We start from the raw sequence: 21,671 nt of genomic DNA, 5'->3' as shown, positions 1-21,671 counted from the left end.
CATTTTTTTATATATATATATTGATTTTCACTATAACTTGTACATACTCATTTGCTTGATTATTTTTCTTGGTATCCATAATTAATTAGTTAATTGCTATAATTGTCTTAATTTGTTTAGTAGAGACCGTATGTATATGGGCTTAGAGGAGTGTTACAGCTTACCACCGTACCTTCCTAATAGGTAACCTGACCCTCGAACTCAGACTCGATTTTTTATAGACCTATTTTTCTTTCAGTAGTTATACTTAGGTTTTTCTTTTTTATTTTGTTTTTCCCTTAAAAAATAAAACAAAAATAAGTGGTGACTCCAAGTCTTTTTCTAAAAATCAAGTTTTCATCAAAGAAATAAAAAAGCGAGTTTCGCCATTGAGTGGGAATGCATCGAGTGAAATGCGAGGTCCACACTTATTAATAAGTTAATTTTTTAAAATAATAAATGAGACTTTTTTTTTTTTTTTTAAATAAAAACTACTTTTCCAATAGATAAGTCATTTTATTTTTGCAAAATTAGAAGACCTTTTCCTTAAAAGTATAATATCTTTTTTAATAAATGTGATATTTTTTTTTAAAGTGAAAAATTACTTCCTTTTAAATAAATGGGAATCAGCTTTTTTTTTTTTAATAAAATTGAAATTCATGCTTTTAATAAAATTCAAATCTTGTTTTCTCATTGAGAAATCAAAAATTGATTTAATTTATTTGTGTAAATTGTAATCATTCTTTTTATGTATAAATTTCAGTTATTCTTTCAACAATAAAATTCAAACCTTTATATATAAGGATAGTAAAAAAATTTAAAATTTTCTTGAAGCATTTTTTTCTAACAAAATTGTATTTTTTTTTATATAAAATTTTGATTGAAATATATATATTTTTTATAAATAACATAAATAAATCCCCTTTGAATACTTTTAATAAAGACAAGTAAAAAAAAAATTAGATAAACTTGTAAAGCAAAAATTCTTTTTTTCAAGTAAAATTTGTAAAAAGATATTCTTTTAGTAAAAGTTAAGTAAAATTCTTTTTTAGATAAACCTATAGGTTGTTTTTTTTTTAAAGGAGAAATTCTTTTTTCTAAAGTCAAAGTAAATTTTTTTTTTGATAAGCTTGTAAATTTTTTATTTTTTATTTTTTAAGGGGAAAAATCATTTTTTTTTAAAAAATAAAATAGTAAAAGAAAAAAGTTATTTTAAATAAAATTTAAGCAATTTTTTTAGATAAAATGGTGAAAATATTTTTTTTTTATAAATAAAAGCAATATTTTCTTTCTTTTTTGAAAAATTATAAAAATTCCTTTTCTACAAAAATAATAAAATTGGAATAAAAGAATAAAATCATAATTTTTTGTTAACAAAGTTAGATAAAAATATTTTCTAATGTTTTTTTTTTTTAATTTTAAATAAATTTGAAACCCATAAAAAATGACAATGAATTTGAAATCTCCTTTCATAGAATCAAGATAATTTTTAAAATTCTTTTAACAAAAATTGAAAAAACCTTTCCTTAATTCAAACAAAAATAAAATCCTTTTTGTATATGAAATCAAATAATAAATCATTTTTTATAAATAAAAAAGTGATTGATCCTTAATTCAAACAAAAATAAAATCCTTTTTGTATATGAAATCAAATAATAAATCATTTTTTATAAATAAAAAAGTGATTGAAGTATCTTTTGTTAAAAAGGTCTTTTTTTTTAATTAAAAATCATTTTTAGTACTAAAATTGAATTGATTTTAATAGTTTTATAAATAAAATTGTAAAATTTTATTCTTTTTCTATATAAGGTAAATAAAAATCATTCTCGATCAATTTTTTTTATAAATAAAATTGATTTTAATAAATTCTTTTAACTTTCAGAATTACATTGATGCACACCAGAATTGATCATATACTTTCCTTACAAGAACAGTGATCTTGAAAGAGTGTGATTCTCCTATGAAGCTGTATAAGTAGTTTAAGTACTATAGTACAAGACTCCAACCCATAATGGCATATAAGGCAAACAAGAAGGCATGCAACTTGATTATCGTAGCATCAGCAGAGGTGGTAACGAAGAGTTAAAGGTAGTTTCATGGTCCAAACAGGCAAAATGATGGTCATGCCCGCATAATATTGAATCAAATCACTTGATAAATTGGAATTTTTTTTTTTAAATAAAGAAGTTGAAATAATTAATTTGAAATCCTATTTAATGTGAATAAACCCCTTGAAATTTATTAAAAATATGTTTAATCTTTGAAATAATTAAATTTTTCTTCCAATTAATTTAATAATTCAATTTGCATATTTTTTTGTTATTTATTTCATATATTCTTACATTCTGATTTTCATCTTGAATTATATATATAATTAATTAATTAATTATCATAATTCTTTCTTATTAGTTTAGTATAAACATTTTTAGGGTTTAAAATGGTGCTACCATATAATACCTTTCTAATAAGTAATGTGATGCCCTCTAAACTTGATTTTTGTAAACATGTGTTTTTTTTCAAAAATAAGAAGTTTAGGGTTTTTTTTTCTTATTCTATAATCATTTTAAAAATAAATAAAAATAAGTGACAATTCACTTTTTAAAAAATTAAATTTTCACAAAAAAAAGGTATTGCCTTTGAATACGGATGCACATAGAAAACACAAGTCCACAATTTTCCTTTAATTTTTTCGAAACCAAATATAAATATATATTTCTTTGACAATACTTTCTTAGAACCAAACATAATATACTTTATTTTAGTACAAAATTTTCACATTATAAATATCATCCTAGTACCACAGTTCTAAACTCCAATTTCATCTTATTAGTTTTTGCATTCTTCGAAAAAAGATTACTAAATTTTTTGGAAAATTCTTGAGTATTACAATGTTGTTGAACATATAATCCAAGTCATTGAAAATATAAGACAAAATTTAAGTCATTGAATGAAGTTATAGGTACATGGGATTAAGATACAAATAAATAAATTTAGGATATAGAAGAATAAGCACATCTTATAAGTAAACGAATGGAATTTGGGTAGCAAGTAACGAGGCATAAAGTGAACGCATGGCATCGGGCATAATTTGATTGCTCTATACCACAAATGGGTAATGGCAGAGGAACCAAATGTTTTTCCATAGTTGACCGAGGCAGCCGCTCCGCCAGTGTAGGCCCTTGAATCCTTCGTAAGGCTTGATGATGGACATACGCACTGTACGGGATGGCTTAATTGGTCGGAGTCCTACTACTTGATATGGGAATGGAGGGCTTGGCACTTGGCCCCACCTGTGGCCTGAAGTCCCATGGTAAAATACGGGACAAGGCTGCTTCGCTCTTAATTTGTCGTCACATTTCCGGAAAGAAAATGGAGGCCGCGGCTGTAACATCCTTTTCCTCCATCTTTCCCCTCTACTCCACCATCAGAACCACCCCTCGCTCCTCAACTTTCCTCTCCCTCCGCTCTCTCACCTCTTTCCCCTCCCCTCTCCCCACCAGTTTCCCTCATCTGTCCTCTCCCGGGAATTCGGTTTCCCTCCTTAACCGAAATTTGTGCACAGCTACTCGGTCTCACATGGAGCCTGAGCCCCCCGTTCCTCCTTTTCAGGTTCCCGGAATATCTCTGGGTTTTCAATTTAAAATTTTCTTTTATTTAGGAAATTAATATTTGATCCCAATCAGGGATGCTTAATTGCTTATAACTCTCTAGACTGTAAACCCGTTCGATCCATTCAATCTTCATTGCATTTTAATTTTCCAGAATCGACCTCCAATTAGGGCATGGGCATCCAACTATAATAATTCCTTTTCGATTCTTATTCCATGCAACCAAACGCAAGTTCCTGAAACTACAAAATTATGCTGGACGTTGCTTTTGTAGCAGCATAACTGATTCAATAAAATTTCACTGGATTTTCTGATTGCTTAGGGGCTACTATGTCATTAATCTGTAATTTATTTCTATTGGTGTTAAGAGTTTAAATCATCGTTCTTCCATCTCTGTTGCAGGGAGCTGAATCGTTTTTTAGGAATGTGTTGGGGAGTATGGAAACAGTTTATTTAAATAGGAACCCCACTGCAAAATCTGTTTTGGAGCTCGTTAGATCGGTTGATAATGATCGAATTTGCTATGATCATCTTGCATTTAGGACATTTGGGGTATACTCTGCCTTTCTTTTTAGTTTTTACTTTGGTGTGATTCATATTTGTAATCTTGATTTGCATGTGTGTATTGAGGTACAAAGTTTTATTTGATTTGAAATATAACAGGTAAATGGTTATGGGATCGACTCTATGGCCCAATTTTTCTTGGATTTTGGTTATAAACCCCGGGAGGAGTTGAGATTTCCTGCAAAAAAATTGAGGGCCCTGTGGTTCTCTCCTCCCAGAATTTCCCATACGGACACTGGCACTGGTGTTCATGGGCCTTTGCCAAGAATATTCATCTCGGAGCTTCTTGTAGATCAGATGAGTCCGCCAGCTCAGGTGTGTCCTTGGATTAATCATGGTGAGATGATAGTTTGCAGTTTTGTGCCTCTGTTTTGAGTATAATGATCCTAATGCATACTCTGCTTTTTTTTTCTTCTCCTCGTGAATTTTTGTGGGAATAAAAATTCTGTGTTGAACAAATCCATCGATTTTGTTGTTCTATTTCAGTGTCATGACAAATCTTATATATCTCTGGTTTCATAGAAATTGAATTCTTGCATAGTTATGTTGGTGAGTAAACCCGATCTGTCCTAAACTTGACAGATAACTTAGGGGGTAGCTATGCAATAAAGGAAGCTGAACTCATTCTACTCTATTTGAATTCTTTCTTTTCATTTTATTGTATCTTGATAGTGTTCACCTATGGTTTGGGATTGGGTAGGGTGGTATTATTTATAACAGTCTGTGGTGATGGTTATGAGAATATTTAGACAATGGTTTTCCCCAGCCAAATGCATCTGAGGTGTTGAATACCATGTGATGTGTTTTTCTATCCAAAGAACCATTGAAATGATCTTGTGGAACAATCAATTAGTTGAATAAGCTAGGCTTTCATTTGCTGAATGGCAGGTCTGTTCACAGGTCTATAGATGTTTGAAAATGTTTAATTCAACATATATGGTACAATAAATTTTCCAAATTTATTTTTTTGATGAAGTGTTGTTTACCATAATGTGGCTTTACCTTTTTTATTAGTTTTTCTTGTATTTTTACATGGAAAAAACAGATCCAAATGCAAGTGAAACTCATGATAATCTTGTTTCCAAATTTATTTCTTTGTTGATGGGTAGTTGTGAACCATAATGTAGGCTTTTTTTTTTCACATTTTTTTCTTCTAGCTGTAAATGATTTTTAGTTTGAAAAAAAAAATGATCCATGCAAGAGAAACTCTCTTGCTGTCTCTTACAGATACAAATGGTTATTAACTGTTTTTATGGTTTATTTTGTGCAAATATAAGCAAAGAAAGACCTATTTGGCCCATCTCATATAAATTTTCATCTAGCCTATGCTTTGTCTTATATCTTTTTTTGGATTACTTTGGTGATAATTGGAAAATTTTGGATACTTTGGTGATAATTGTTTTTTCCAGATGAATACTTTGTGCTTGAAACTGTTGCTTTTATTTACAGGAGATAATTAGAAAATACACTGAAATATCTGGTAGTGGAAATAAACATGCAGCTCTTGCAAGTGCCCAGGGATTTTTAACATGGGAAAAACCCTTGTATTCTGAATTTCAACAATTGGCAAGGTACTCTTCTTTTTCTTTTTGGCTGGAAGAAAAGACATTTGATCATGAGATAATTCAATTGGATGTACAAAAAAAGTTTTACAACCACCTGAACACCAAAAGAATGTCGTAAACTGTTGTCCAAGAAGACTCTACCCTTTTCCAGAAAACTTTCATGTCTGTCCTAGTTGCTAATCTGGGATGAATATCCACATGCTTAACCTCCTGTCATTTAACTTCCTTTATTTTACACATGACAAAAGGTATCTATTATAATCTAAATCAAGCTGTATCGTCAGGTATCCAATTATTATCTAATTGGTTTAGGCTATTTTAATTTGAAAGTAATCAACTTGGTTATTCTTGTTGGACTTATGTGGGACCTCCATTCCAAGATCTTACTATTTAGTTTATGAATACCCAGGGAAAGTGAATATGCTGCCTGGACCCTTGTAAATGGGTATGCAGTCAATCATGTTACCATTTCCACTCATCAGCTGAAATCTCACTTGAGAAATATCGAAATGCTCAATCAGTTCATTGAGGAGAATGGCTTCAAGTTGAATTCTGAAGGGGGGGTTCTAAAGGGTTTGTTGCCTAATTTTGTACTTTTCTTTTTAATTCCTAAATTTGCTTCCCAGAATCCTAGATAAGATTCAAACAGGAACATATATACTTGGTCAAGTGGGAAATGAAGAGGTTTGGTTTAAAATGTTTTCATACAGATTATATGTTCATACAAATATGTCCTAGGTTGGATTGAGTTTTCATGTGTTTTCCCTTATTTTTACTCTCCAGGCATATACATTTTATCACTGAAATGCTAGAAAATGCTAAATATCTAACTGCTAATTGAGATATGTGATTAGAATTTGATATCCAATCACATCAGTTGAACCAATGAAAGATTCAATTGGCAAGGAATGTGTGAAAATCATGGAATATATTAGTGGCCCTTCAAAATAAATTTTTGTTCATGCTAATGGAACAGTGAAATTGATTTCCTAATGAGAATAATGTGTGCCTTATGTTGTTTTATCTGCTTTTCTAGGAAGAGAGATTCATTACTTTATTTGAGAAAATAGCACAGTAACTCGGAGTCAGTTTACAATTTAATTAATGCAAACAGGCGCTGTAGAACAGAATTGTTACTGCATTTAGACCCCCTAATAAGGCACCTCATTCATGCTGTATCCTAAAATGTAGCATGGAGTGGACCAAATGTGTATGATTAGGCCCATGGTTAATTTGAGGAATGGCTTAACCATTGTGATGCTTCAAATGCATCTTCTAACACATCCTATCCTGGTCAAATGAATCATAAAGATTTTCATGTATGCATTTTCTTTCTGCCATTTGTTGCATGCAGTATTTCGTATTTTTGTTCACTGATAATGATTGCCATTGGTTTCTATTGGTTATTCTTTCAAGCATGGGTAGACAATTTATAACTTCATTTCCTCTATCAACAGTGAGCCCTGATGGTCTTCTGCTGCAAAGTTCAACTGTGGCAGATTCAGTCTCCTTCCAATTTTCTGATGGTGTCACTGAATCAGTCCCCTGTTCATACATAGAATTTGCAGAACGCCTTGTGCTGCCTCAATATAAAAACCTACCTGACAAAGAGGTAACGACCCTTATTTTTAAACAAGAAAGTCTGTTTTTACTTCTTAACACAAATTTTATTTTCTGGAACAGAATGGTAAAAAGTAATGGTTTAAAATCAGCATTGTTTGTAGCCACCTGAATAAATCAATCCAACTGATTGACCACATGATGCTCATTTATCTTGTGATTGCTTTACATCATTCTTATGCATGCTCACCACATTCTGATACAAAAGTCATGGATGATATGTATTGGTGAATGTTCCCATCTAAGTTTTCTGCTCATTCCCCTTCATGCGGCATTTATGTATTTGTTTTCATGTTATTTAAGTGTATTCTGATTGTATAGGTTGATAGGTGTCCAGAAAATCAGACTCTCTTCCCATTTCATGTTCCTGCTTTTAGTTGTGGAAGCATGTGTATGATCTTATCTTGATTTGATAGGCTTTTACTGATCACTTGAATTACCAACTTACACAGGTTAAGGAGTATCATCGGCGAGATGGTTTTGAGGTAGGAAATGCGGACAAGATCTTTGAGAGCACATCCAAGGATCAGTTAACGAGGAGAGCTGCATGAGAAAGGGGAAGCGAAACAAATTGAGTGGTATCTCATTACTCATGGAATAAGTGTGGGCTTTAATACATTTGGCTTGGGTTCTATACCAAGTGGCTCCTAATAGATAAAATGTTACTGTAAATATTCTGCAACATATGAATTGCTTGCTAAAACCTAATTATATGTTGAATGATTGAATCTAATGGTTGAACAGTTGTGGAGGAATTTCATTACTCAATTGTACATTGCAGAGGAAAGACGGGGCTAATGCTGTTAATCATGGCTCTCATTGGTCTTTAACAACGGTTCTCCATTTTTGTCAGTAGGCGATAAGAAAGGCAAATGAAAATCGAGCAACCGATCCCTCCTGAGGTGGGCAGTTATTAACATTTTCTACCAACCGAACCCTCATGGGTTGAGACAGCTCAAATCCATATCTGGAATTTCCTTTCAAATTGCCAGATGCTATTTCCAGGCCCAGCTCAAATCCATATAATCTCAAACCCCTCCAAAAGCTGCAAGATGGGGAAATATCATTTAAGCTCTACTTAACAAAACAAAACCTTTGTGATAACCACATCTATTGGGGTCATGAATAGTACATGGGAGATGCAAGAGCAAACATAAAGAATTCCAAGATGCTATTCATCCTCTAATTCCTGTCGATCAAAACAGGTAATATTTGGGTTGAAGGATCAATGAAATTTGCATTTTTTTTTCTTTTCTCATTTTTTTTATGGGGTACAAAATATCCTCTTACCAATTTTAAAACTAAAAGCAACATATGGGGCTTGACATCATGATTTGCTCCAGAATTTCACTTTTCCCTGCCATTCTCCCCCTAACAAGGAAAGGAGGTTACCACTCTGAAAGGATCACAACAACATTAAAGCAAACATGTTCTCTGTTGCTTTTCCAGTCGTCCAAGAACAAATGCTTCAACAGAAAATATATCTATATTTAAAAAGGAAAAGGAAGAAAAAAAGGAAGAGGCATTGATGATAAAAGAAAGAAAAAAAAGAAAGAAAGAGGGGGCGTGGGGGAAAACACAAGGATAATTAGAAACACGATAACCCAATGCTACGGTTTACCATTGGGTTTGGGTGATTGATAGGGGTATTGGTTCTGGTGATACGGGGAAGCATGAGAACCATTTGGTATTGAAAGACTCCTCTGCTGCTGATGGCCATTCCTTGAAAGTATTCCTTGCTGTGTTCGGACACCATTTCGAGCATTTGGGCTGGAACCAATGCGCTCAGCTTGCATGGTTTGGAAATAATAAGATGAACTCGCCATGTCCTTAAGGTTTGGCAGAGGCTTCAAGGCTTCAACAACTTCACTCATTAAGGGCCTCGCTTTTGGGTCCCGGCTGAGGCAGTGAGCAGCCAGCTGGGCAGCTTTCTGGGCACCTTTTATTGAAAAATGACCCTCAAGCCGTGGGTCTATCAGACGGTAAAATCTTCTTCTTTCTCCTAGATGGGGCCTTGCCCATTCCACAAGGTTATGTTCCCCATTTGGCCGGTTTTTGTCCATGGATCTTCTGCCAGTCAGCATTTCTAGTAGAACCACACCAAAACTATAGACATCACTCCTTGATGTCAAATGTCCTGAGATGATATATAAAAATTTTATCAGAACAAATGGGATCAATAGAAGACCTACATTATAAACCACATGCGGATGACAACTCAGAATTTCACAGCTCACAAGAAAAAACACCACCACAAAACAACAATAATATTAATAATAATAATAAAAAAAAAACCTCCAGTGTTTGGGAATGCAATAGCCAGCAAAATGCCAATGACTCTGACTCCCCTGTATCATGAACCCTAACAAGAGCAACAGGATGTGTCCTTAAAAAGTGTTCAAAAAGCATGGTACTAGGTCCACGTACAATAAATATCATTGTAGGAGGAGATACATCCATCAAAATTGGACTTAAACAAATTCCATCCTTTGCCATCCATATCCAGAAAGACATAACTTCAAGAGCAGAAATAAGCATTAAGACAACCATAGTTGAAGGTATAACAGAAAGAACATAAATGCTCAGAGCTGTCATCAAGGAATAAAAGAAACCAGGTAAAATCAGGCCAAAATAGAACTGAGAACTGAAAAGCACTCAATCCTTAATCCAGCAGATCATAAACCACCCTGCTCATTCACAGTTACAGAAACTTGTACTTCTTTAAACAGACAGGAACATGTATGAAATGCAATTGCAAAAATAAAAAAAACAAAAAAAAGAAAGAAAAAAGAAAAAAAAAAAACAGCTCAAATGCTCCAACACCAGATTTAATGGATAAAATCAACAGGGAATATGATTTCTTTAAAAAGAGAGTTCATTTTTTTGGCTCAATATTGAAAGCCGAATACACATGCTCTTACCTGTCATCACATATTCAGGGGCAGCATATCCATAAGTTCCCATAACGCGGGTAGATACATGAGTCTTATCTCCCTCGGGACCATCTTTAGCAAGTCCAAAATCAGAAAGCTTGGCATTGTACTCCTGAAATAGGATGTCATATAAAAGATGGAATGATATTAGGAGACAAACGTGATTTTATGACAGTTTTTATTACTTACTGCATCCAATAGGATGTTGGAGGTCTTAAAATCACGATATATAACTGGCCTTTCTGCTTCCTCATGAAGAAATGCAAGACCCTTAGCAGCACCTAGTGCAATTTTCATCCTTATGGCCCATGGAAGAGGCAGGGCCCCTACATATAAAATTGTTATCATGAGAAAACATTAATAATTGATATTGCACTCACAAATTGTTTATCAAAAAGCAGGGAGTCAGTATCTCTAGTAAACCATGCAAGAGAAAGCTGCATTGATTGGACATAAACCACACTGACCAAAAAAAGAAAAAACAAGTAAAACCACAGAGAATTAACAAGTCCTTTGTTTACTAGAGAAAATATCACATTACCTAGTTTCAGGTGTGCACATATCAAGAATTTAGAATACACAATATAATACATTTTTTATGAAAAACAATTCATATATTAGACATGTATTGCAAAGACATGTAAAAATTTAACATAAACTTATCACATATGATACATATTAGGACAGCTTTTAAGAATAGTAAAATTTGAAATATTCATTTTTGAAAAAGATTTTCATATAATTTGTTTAGAAGATTCTTTAAAATTAAAATAAAACCTTAGATACTCTCTTGGGTTTTCTTTCACCTTTATCATAGACAGGATATCGTCATTGGGGCATTTGATCCTAACATCATTTTTCTTATAAAAGCAAACTCTAGGTGATATGGGCCCGTCCTCTATGCCACCTAAATACGAGGGAGACTTGAACTCAAGACCTCTAGTTCATTGCTAGAGGGCACTGCCATTAAGCTACACCACAGGGGCTTAAACACTAATATCATTTTGCACTCTATTTTCTACTCTTTTTTTATTCTTATTCAAATTAAAAAGGATGGCAAGGAGCTAAAAAAGTCCTACTTTGGAACATTGTATCTGTGTTGTCAAACGCCATACATGCAAGATTAAAGCAAGCGATATGGTATTCCATGCACAACAGGGTATCTATTCAAATTCAACTCATGATATTCAGATTATATGAATATTAAACATTGAAGAGAATGAGAATATAGAACTAACATTTTGTTTAATATAGTGTATTATTATTATTACTACAATTATTATTTTGAAGTTCTTTCCACTTTTCTAAGGGGAGGATGATGATGAGCTTGGAAAATTAGAACTTTGAACAGCGCAAATAAACATATGTTCACTATGCATACAAGCACATAGATATACTTGAACATGCTCATAGTTCCCTTTTTGTAGATTAGTTGGTGGACATGGCAGAACTTGGATGTTTGGCAATAATAGCATTTATTAATGAATTAGTTGGAACCTGGAGTTTAATCACAGAAAAGAAGAAAATTCTGATAAAGAAATATAATTAAAAGTATCTTATTATTTTAAATTTTGGATTTCATGAGGAATATACACACTAACAGAATTTATCTTTCTACTACAGAATATGTAAAAAATAAAAAGCTTAGCATACACCCTTGAGGAATATACACACTAACATAATTTATCATGAGGAATATACACACTAACATAATTTATCATGTAAGTACATTACATGATATAGAAAAATAAGGCAATACAAAAGACACAAACCATAAGTTGACAACTATAATTATGGCCTAACTGAATTTTTACCCCCTTGAGCTTGGTATTTTAGTTTTGAGATCAGCCTCAGTTGTTGTTTAGTGTTTCTGGTCATCTTGTCTTCTGGTGTCCAGTTGTATTTTGTTGTTTCAGTTGTATTTGGTAGTTCAGGTTTGCTTTGTGAGAGGACTAGTCATCCTTCAGGTACTTTTTGATCACTAATCAATGGATTCTGTTGTTTCTGACTAAAAAGACTACTGTCATGCAGAATCTTTTACTTGTGTTTGTAAATAATTATCTTATCTGTTCTCAAAAGGGTCATAAGAGAATTATCAAAATTCACTCATTCAATCCAGTTCCGAGAATTATCAAAATTCACTTATTCAATCCAGAGGGACTGGAGAACTTAAGTTTACCAGCCTACTATATTGTTTGAATACTTCCATTTTTTGTCATGCCCATTAATGGTCATCTCACAGCATTTAGTTCATTTCTTACCACCTCACATGTTCCTTCTTTTCTGGATTTCCCATCACATTTTCATACCCTAAGTTTTCTGTAAGTTGGACAGCCCAATTTCATTATCTGGAAGAGTAAATTCAATGCACTAACTCTTTCGTCCAGTCTATAACACTCTTGTCATTTACCCGCTCCTACCTCACTGATTCATCTTGAAGGCAAAAATGGAACTCCTCTTTATAGTACAGATCCAATGCGTGGGCCCAAAAGGTTAGTTTCTTATTACAAATCCAATCCTCTCTGACCCTTCTTTCAGGTAGTTGAATGTGCTACTTGGAAGGCCATTAACTTTTTCTTGTTCAACCATGGCATCAATTCCTATAGCTTTCATTGAAAAAGAATGAGTATCTCACACCATCTATTAAGTATCTACAAAACATGAGGCACAACATTGATTGCCCTGCTCTCATCATTCAGCACATCTTTATTAATCATACTTATTATAGGCTATAGCAACGGAAGCTTTAACACTATGGGCTAGTGCAATAACATAAAAGTAAAACAATTCATTAAAAAAAAGTTAAAAAGAAAAGAAAAGAAAAACAGATAACAACAAGGCATGAAGCTTATTATAGTTCAACCAACCATGCCTATATTGATAAATAAGAGGCAATTACTCCATTGATTCTACGCAGAACATTGGAAAAGAAACAGAAATATGAAACCAAAGTCTAAAACTATCCCATTTTCCTTCCCTCCTGATATATACACCATGAGCTCAAGCCCTAACATATCTATTTCATAGCTGCATTACGTGTCTCTTATTTCTTCTTGCGTCTCTTCCTTCCCAATATAGTATTTAGAAGCTCATGTCCATCTCATAAAATTTTCCCTCAATTCCCATAATATATTTAAAGATATTTTCCTAATATCTTATCTTGTTCGACAACGAAACCTATTTCCAGGTGGAAACATGAGCATGAATTCTCCTTTTACAATATTCCCTAAAAGGAATTCTCATAAACTTAGCAATTGAACCAATTAAGAACTTGAGCACTTTCCAACAATACTGCATGACTGTGCAAGCTTTGGACATGAAATATAATTCTTATATCGCCTAATCTGTATGCATTTTCCTCTTACTAAATTATGGTTCTATTCTTGCTAGCTGATCTTAATTTCTTAACCACATTTTTCTATCAGTGATTGCGGAAATTTTTCTTATTCAAATGATAGTGGACTTAACACTGGAAAATGTGGTCTTAGTAAGTAACATATGGTCTTGAGTTTGAATCCTGCAACTGATGATACCCTGAATTTATCCAATGCTACCATTGAATTTACTTGTTGTAAATTCAATGCTGCATCACTCTACCACAGTGGTCCTGTTCGAACCTTGCAACTGATGATACCCTGAATTATCCAATGCTACCATTGAATTTACTTGCTGTAAATTCAATACTGCATCACTCTGCCACAGTCCAGTTGAGCCACTATACATTCTAGTCCTACTTGTCTCATCAGACTCACTCTTTTCACCAGATTAGTTATCAAACCTATTAATAATATCAGCCATTTTCTGCTGTTTCACAGTAAGAGATTCAATCACTCATAGAATAATAACAAACTACCACAAGGATGTGCAGTAATGAATGTTCATCAGCCATGAGACACATATTGTTGCTACATGACTGGAACCCCTAATGACATGGCACCATATTTGAAGTCTCCTGTGAAGATTAGGTTCGCACTGGGATTCAGATCCTCCTATTTCACATAATAGTAATAGTTCCCAGAATAATACCTACATGTCTCAGTGTTTCTTGTGACCCCTCTCATGCAAAGAGCATTGTCCATATCCTAATTTACTAATGGCAACGATTACAGTTCTAACCCATTCTATGGGGCTTCATTCTGAGAGATCCTAAATAACCATGGTTTTAAAAACCGGACCGGACCGGCCGGTTACAGTTCCAATCTGGTTTGGTCAATTGGGCCGGAAATAGGTCAAACCGGCGGTCCGACCGGTTCCATCCAAACCAGACGGTTCAATTATTATTATTATTTTAAATTTTTACAGTATCAAAATGACGTCATTTTGGAGGATCTGCACCAGAGGTGAAGAAGCTGCTGCCCCCAATGTGCCAAGACACTGACGCCAGCTCCCATCGGCGGTCTCCCTGGCCGTTACACCGCTGCAGCCATTCCGCGCCCCCCCCCCCCCCGGGCTCTGCAAAACCCCCTCCCGGCGCTGCAAACCCTCAATGAACGGAATCCCAGTTCAGACTGATAGCGACCTAAAACAAGTAAAAGAAAAGCAAGAATCTTTCTGCTTGTTTTTGGCGGATGCCTCTGTGATTTGCCAGTAATGATCATAAAAGAGAGAAAGAGAGAGAGAGGGAGGGAGAGGAGGGGGGCAGGGTCAGGTGTTTATAAAATTATAATAATAATAATAATAATCCTTGTGTTGTGCCCAAAGAGAAAGATAAGAAGACAAAATTCATTGTGCCCAAAAAGAAAGATAAAAAAAAGACACAGGGTACCATCTCTGTGAACTTTGTATAATAATGAACAATCAAGTATTTTTTTTTTGGACTTGTTCCAAGCTTCTTCAAATAGTCATTCAAATGAAGACCAAGAAATAAATATGATTTAATGGTAAAACAAATATTAATATTTTAAATTTTAAATTAAAATTATGATTTAAATTTAAATTTCTAATTTGAAACTAATTTTATGATTTTTAAATAAAATTTTAATTTTTAAATAATATATAAATTATTATTTTTTATTTTTATAATTATTTTAAATTTTAATAATTTATAAATTGTATATTTATGACATCACCGGTTCGACCAGTGAATCGTGAACCAGTAACTTTTCCGGTTCAATGACCGATTCGGTTTTGAAAACATTGTAAATAACACATTACTTCTTCTCAAATACCAGCAGCATGGACTTTTTATCACATCTCACACGTCTCAGTAAAGGATGGGCTACATTGACAGCAGAGTCTAATTCAATAGACATTTGACACATACATTTAGGACACCCAATGTCTTGAACTCTTGGTGTTCTTGGAGATTATAAACGTCTAAGAATGTCCAGGAGCCTTTCAGTAGTTATGAATCCTACTGTAAGTCATAAGTTTCATCTACCAGAATTGATGGATTATGGATTTGTTACACATCCACTGAATTCATTACTGTGATTAACATCTAATAGTAGGCTTAGTAGCTATCTTTACTGTTCAACTTTACAATATATTGCTCTCACTATGGTTGGTATTATCTTATGCATGATAGATTTGAAGTTCTCTCTCATATTTGTATTATTACCAAAGCAGTTGGGATTATTTACAACTCAGAATCAAATATTTTCAATCAAACAGAGTATCGAGTTTGGAAATGGAATTTCTGATACCATTCCTAGCACTCTCATTTTTGAAAAGCTTATATATCTGAATCAAATTGGCAGGCATTGGCTGCAAACCAACCTCATTCTCCACCCTTTCTTCTTCTGGTATTCTCATATTTGCATCTTCGCTCACAACCACATTTTCACTATCAGGTAGTGATTCCAGCCATCATGAAACACCTGGAATTTTCAGCCCTCAGACAGGGCAAGCAAGCACAGAAACATTTCCTTCATCTACCTCAATCCTTCCCTTGCACTCCCATATACCCATCACAGATTTCAGTGCCTTTTTTTTTTTTTTTTTGGTGAGAAACAACAAAGTAATCACAGATTTCAGTGCTTAATCCACTAAGCTAACACCTACTATTCCAACATCACTTGCCATCCCCCGACCACAGTTCAAAACCAATTTCAAGTTCTCAAAATGGTCCCTCCTCAGCATCCTAAAATGGCATTGGGAAATGATAGATAAATCAATACCTTTCTCACAAAGAAATGCAACCATTGGTTCTTCTCTCATATCACACCAATATTTGATAACAAGAGGATATTTCAAGTCACTACAATGCTGATTGATCTAACCCATCATATGGCAAAAGGCTTCAAGTAACATTATGACTTATTTGAATACTATATCTCTGTTGTAAAATCTTTTTGATAGATGGCATACAAACTTAGTGCTTATAATTGCTGCTGCGGTTGCTCATGATAGTTAAATTGCCTGTCAGAGGAGAAAGTCATTCCTTTTGTGACAAATATCACAGAAATTATTTACAAGAAGCAATCTCCTGCCTTTGTGAATCAACTTTTCCTCATTATCAAGATTCTTTTTCTTGTTTCAGCTCTTACAAACTTCAAGACGAGTTTCATTGTGGCTCCACCACCAAACCAACTACACCCAACCCACCATCCTTTTCTTTGCATGTTCTTTCCTTCCAGTGGTAATTCTTATGTTCTTCTGATTTGTTATGCCAATGACAACATTTTTACAGGCAGTAGTCCCATTCTTACCTCAGATTCCATAAGGAACTTACCCACTACATTTTGACATAAATGATGACACCATCTATTTTTAGGCATGGAGTTTTATTCCCCTTCCCCATACATCTCACCCAAGCAACAATACATATTTATCTCTAAACCAAAAACCAAGACACAAGCAAAACTATTGAGCTATTTTCCCAGTAGAAGCAACTGATATTAGCAAAATAATTCTATTTCTGAATCTATAATTTCAACTTATGCTGCATTTGTTTTATTTCCACAAAGAACTTCCATTGAACAGAAAACCACTAACTGGTATTTCAGTGCTACCAGCAGAAACAATATATTTGAAACATGGTTAATGAAATCCATCAAAATACAAAGAAGAGAGAGAGAGAGAGAGAGAGAGAGAGAGAGAGATGTATTAATGAATCATGTTTGCACAAAGGGAAACCCAATGCAGCAAAAAATAACATGAAATGATGCCAAAGCAAAGAAAACACCCTAAACACACAAACATATATAATTTCCCCAAGTAAAAATTATATGAAGGGTTTTCAGAAAGGGCAGTGAAGAGTAATAGGGCCATCTGCGAAAAAGAAATAAATGCGCGCATGCATGGACATTTTATGTAAAATAACCACATCTTTTATATGGGACAGCATTTTATGCACAATAGAATTGGCCACAGGAGTTAAATGAATTTAATGAAATCAGACATCTCAGGAATCATGACAAAATAATTAAATTGCACTAATATTCCATAAAATTATCAATCTAACACATGGTAATTCAATAGAAGATACATGAAACAAAAGTTTAGACAGACAGAAGAATAAAAGTTACTCAACATTTAAGTCAAAAACTTCTTCAAATAGGAACTTTAGCAAAGAAGATAAGTTTTTAAACCACTTATGAACAGAGGCTCTAAACTTATGTAAGTACAAGGAATCCTAAAGATTCAAGCTTTAGCTCCAAAATTCATTAAGGAAATGAAAGATGAGAATAATATTAACAGAAAGACAGGTACATACTCCTAAACAGATGATTCTCCAAACTTCCTCGAGGCATAAACTCATAAACTAGCAACCTTTGATCATCTTCAATGCAATAACCAATCAGTTTGACCAGATTAGGATGAATGAGGTCACCAAGGAAATTCACTTCAGCCTGCAAAATGAGATTAAACTTGAGAAGAGCCAAGACATAAAAGGGATTTCTAAAAAAAGATAAATCAAAAATCAAAAACAAAAAACAAAAAACAAAAGACAAAAGAAGAAAAACACAAAGTGGGGGAAGAACAAATAAAGGAATTCAATTCCATATAGGAAATAAAATAGATTAGGAAAGTTTCAAACCAGCCATTCTTTATGACCCTGAAGCCCATCATGATTGAGCGTTTTAACAGCAACAGTAAGCCCTGTGCCAGGCTTCACTGGAGCAGTTCCATTCTCTTCAATCCACCCCTTAAATACACAGCCAAAACCACCTTCACCAAGAAGAGACTCGGGTCTAAAATTCCGTGTTGCCATCTTAAGATCATTAAATGAGAATTTTCTAAGCCGAGAAGCAACTTTAAGTTCCTCTTCAAGTTTGGAAGTGGATGAATTGCTTTCTGCATTACTAGTGGTCGTAGATGAGACTACTGGAGCAACCGGTTGGTCTCTGCTTGTATCATTTGTAGATCTATTTTCTGTTGACCCACACATAGAACCAACATATGAGAATGTAAAACATTACACAAAGAAAATTCACATTGGTTAAGCAGAACAGACATCTTCAAACATGGCTCCATTACAATATTAGTTTAAGCATAGGATATTCTAGAATTTGAAATCGCAAATCACACAGATAACCAATTCGATAAAACAAGGTCAGTATCACGAACGTGTGCCTGACAAGGGTACAAGATGCTCAACATGGCTAGATAATAGCTAAAAACAAAACCCTGAATTATATTGGGACATGACAAAAGGCTCATACAGTAATTATAGATTGTGCAACTGGACTCAATTTGCAAAGCAGATTTCTGATCACATGTTCTATGCATTTCTAAATAACAACTTCCATTTATTTCAAATATTTGGGTTTAGAATTCGTATCCACCCGTGGATTTCACCAGAGTCCAAAGTCACACCAGAAAACATTTAGGCTTCTGGGCTCAACATCAAACCCAACCCCCAAATCTGCAAGCCCAAATGCTACCTAACGGTATGCTTTGTAAAAACTTTAAAGGAAGTCTTGCACCACAAGCCCCCAACTCATCAAGACCCCATTTACCACCACCGCACACTTACAAATCCAAAAATTAAGCCAAAGTTGAACCATTAAAGAAACTACTTTTCAGTTTCAAGTTTCTACTAGCTAGTCCAACCATCTCACCCATGACATTAAAAATCAAATAAAATATGAAATAGCTAAAACTCTGGTTGGATTAGTGTTAAACCTGTTCTAGCTCCCTTTGAGACTAGGCTCTCCCAATCTAGGTCTGATTCTGGTTGATGAAGTTATGTAATGGGAATCTAATTAAAGAATGGTTCTTGTTATGGAAGTGAAGAAGTCCAGGTTCTAAGTGCAGTTAGACAAATGATTATTCTGAATTCTATAAAACCCAAGTTTAGGAAATTGTCATAACAGACAAAGTTCTTTACATTGGGCTTCCTTGTGAATTATGATAACTCACTTTTATCTGTGCAACCAATAAAACTCCTTACTTTTGGGAACATTCTCGCTTAATGTTTGTTCTTCCATTCATTATTTACTAACAACCCATACTAAATCCAGTAAAACTTTGGCCCAACCAGTGAAGCCAATGCTTCCACAGTCATACAAGCAGTAAACAGCCACAATATAAACCATCAAAATATATCTATAAACATGCAAAAAATAAACAAACAAACTACTAAAAAGTCAGCAAATCAAGAACAAATCAATCCAGAAAATACATAATAATAATAAGAAAATTTAAAGAGTACCAGCCACAAAAACACATTAACAAAGAAAATAGAACTTACCATAATGAGTACTGGTTCCACTAATGGAGCTATCAACTTTAGATCTTGAAGAAATGCAGCTGGCCATAAACCTGAGCTTAACCCAACAACACCCAGTCTCCTCTTCCCCACCATCTTTCTTCTTCCTTCCCTTGGATTTGCCAACTTCCCAAGACTCCACTTTCACATCATTACCACCCAATCCCATCTTTCACAAACCCTAGACCCAAACCAACATACCATCAAAAACACCCCAAATCCCAAAATCGCCCCCACCCTCCCACCACCTCCTCCTCCTCCACCACCCCTTCTATTTAAAATATCTACCCTCAAAAAGAAAACCCACAAAGTGCTCCAATTTGAGAAATTTGTCCCAAAAACCGAGGAAATCAGATGAAAAAACTCAAACCCAGGTCACAAAATCGGAGAGAAGCAGATCAACATAGCCAGATCACATGGTGGAGATACAAAAGTGAGGATTGATCACCTGGGACAAGCAGCTTTTTTTCAGCAGAAAATCTCAGTTCACCCACCCTCAAAAATGTCTGCTCTCAGAGATTGAACAAATATCGGAAATGGACTCAAGGAAGCTGACCAGTTCAAAAGCAACCAAATGAAATATATATTTATATATTATAAATACATGATAATTATATCAATATAATTATCAAATCCCAATTATCAGTTCTATCCTTAGAGAAGAAAAACAAAAAAGAATCGAAGACTAGAAAAAGGCAAATGGGGCTGCCCTAAGAAAACGGGCAGGGGGGCTGAGGCTGCCCGCAGTGACCGGGGGTGATGTGACCGTATGGTGGAGAGGTGGAGAAAAGGGGAAAAAGAAAAAAGAGCGGGCAGTCCAGGCAGTGGAGGAGTGGAAAATATGGGCAGTGCGGGCAGCGGCCCCACCTCAATTGTGACGTGGCTCGCTTTGGTGGGCGGACGTGACGCCTCGCGTCAGGATTGATCTCAGCGCAGCTCTCCATACTTGTCTTTATTTTATTTTTTTATTTTTTTCATTTCTCTTTTTATTTACTTTATAAAATATTTGAATTGAGAGATTATAGTAATTAACAAAACTAAAAATAATGAAAAAAAAAATTATTCAAATAAGAAATGTTTAAAAAATTAATGCCCTATTTTCTATTTTATTTTTAAATAAATAGAAATTAAGTTTCAAAATAGATTTAGACAATTTTCTCAAAATCCAAATTAAAATAAAATAAAAAATAAAAACATTTCTTTAATTATGCTTAATTTTAAAAAAATATGAGGAAAAATACTAGAAAAAGAAAATAAAAAGAAAAAATTCTATAAAAAATGAAATAAAATAAATAAATAAATAAATAAATATATATAAATTTATAATTAATTATAATTATATTTAATTTTCTTTCATAGTCATAATTTAAAAAAATATACATTTTTCAAAAAATTGAAACTATCACCTCAAATACCTATAATATATAAGAACTATAAATTTTATAAATATAAAAATATTAATCTAAATAAAATCAATAAACAATGATGTTCTATATGTTTATATATTTAGAAACCAATGGTATCCCTCAAATATTATAAGTATTTTGTTTTATTATTATATAATAATTATAACCTCAAATACCTATAATATAAAATAATTATAAATTTTATAAATATAAAAAAATGCCAATATAAACAAAACCAATAAATGATGATGTTGTGTACATTTAAAAGGAAATACTTAGCATAAAAAAATAAAAATAAAAACAAAGATGACGAGCTTGTATGGTGATGTGATTTGAAAATA

At 33.6% G+C, this 21,671-nt stretch overlaps 2 protein-coding genes across 3 annotated transcripts; one reads left to right on the top strand and one right to left on the bottom strand.

The window, feature by feature from the left end:
- Positions 1-3,205: 3,205 nt before the first annotated feature.
- On the top strand, positions 3,206-8,104 carry LOC117926084. 2 transcript variants are annotated; one of them, XM_034845177.1, is made up of 7 exons: positions 3,206-3,289; positions 3,990-4,139; positions 4,251-4,466; positions 5,601-5,722; positions 6,126-6,289; positions 7,174-7,328; positions 7,789-8,104. In XM_034845177.1, the coding sequence occupies exons 1-7, from the start codon at positions 3,287-3,289 to the stop codon at positions 7,885-7,887; spliced, it is 909 nt and encodes a 302-aa protein (XP_034701068.1). In that variant the 5' UTR covers positions 3,206-3,286; the 3' UTR covers positions 7,888-8,104. The 2 variants fall into 2 exon arrangements, with proteins under 2 accessions (XP_034701068.1, XP_034701063.1); XM_034845172.1 differs by lacking the exon at positions 3,206-3,289 and adding an exon at positions 3,296-3,588.
- A 565-nt stretch (positions 8,105-8,669) lies between these two features.
- On the bottom strand, positions 8,670-20,152 carry LOC117926074 (probable serine/threonine-protein kinase PIX7). Its single transcript, XM_034845162.1, has 6 exons — positions 19,907-20,152; positions 18,251-18,585; positions 17,927-18,062; positions 10,459-10,595; positions 10,258-10,381; positions 8,670-9,473 (listed from the first exon to the last, which is right to left on the bottom strand). Exons 1-6 carry the CDS (start codon positions 20,091-20,093, stop codon positions 8,947-8,949), a joined length of 1,446 nt encoding a protein of 481 aa, XP_034701053.1. The 5' UTR covers positions 20,094-20,152; the 3' UTR covers positions 8,670-8,946.
- Positions 20,153-21,671: the final 1,519 nt, after the last annotated feature.

This window comes from Vitis riparia, chromosome 1 (genome assembly GCF_004353265.1).
Source record: "Vitis riparia cultivar Riparia Gloire de Montpellier isolate 1030 chromosome 1, EGFV_Vit.rip_1.0, whole genome shotgun sequence".
NCBI lineage: Eukaryota > Viridiplantae > Streptophyta > Magnoliopsida > Vitales > Vitaceae > Vitis > Vitis riparia.
The sequence above is the reverse complement of the archived record's forward strand: the minus strand, read 5'-3'. Positions and strand labels throughout refer to the sequence as shown.

Excerpts from the sequence above, each read along its gene's own strand:
- LOC117926084 (XM_034845172.1), top strand. The coding sequence starts at position 3,349 with ATGGAGGCCGCGGCTGTAACATCCTTTTCCTCCATCTTTCCCCTCTAC. Across the intron at positions 4,140-4,250 it reads TTGCATTTAGGACATTTGGG|GTAAATGGTTATGGGATCGA; the intron begins GTATACTCTGCC and ends GAAATATAACAG. Across the intron at positions 6,290-7,173 it reads TGAAGGGGGGGTTCTAAAGG|TGAGCCCTGATGGTCTTCTG; the intron begins GTTTGTTGCCTA and ends CTCTATCAACAG.
- LOC117926074 (XM_034845162.1), bottom strand. The coding sequence starts at position 20,093 with ATGGGATTGGGTGGTAATGATGTGAAAGTGGAGTCTTGGGAAGTTGGC. Across the intron at positions 18,063-18,250 it reads AGGGTCATAAAGAATGGCTG|GCTGAAGTGAATTTCCTTGG; the intron begins GTTTGAAACTTT and ends CTCATTTTGCAG. Across the intron at positions 10,596-17,926 it reads GGAGAATCATCTGTTTAGGA|GGGCCCTGCCTCTTCCATGG; the intron begins GTATGTACCTGT and ends TTTTATATGTAG.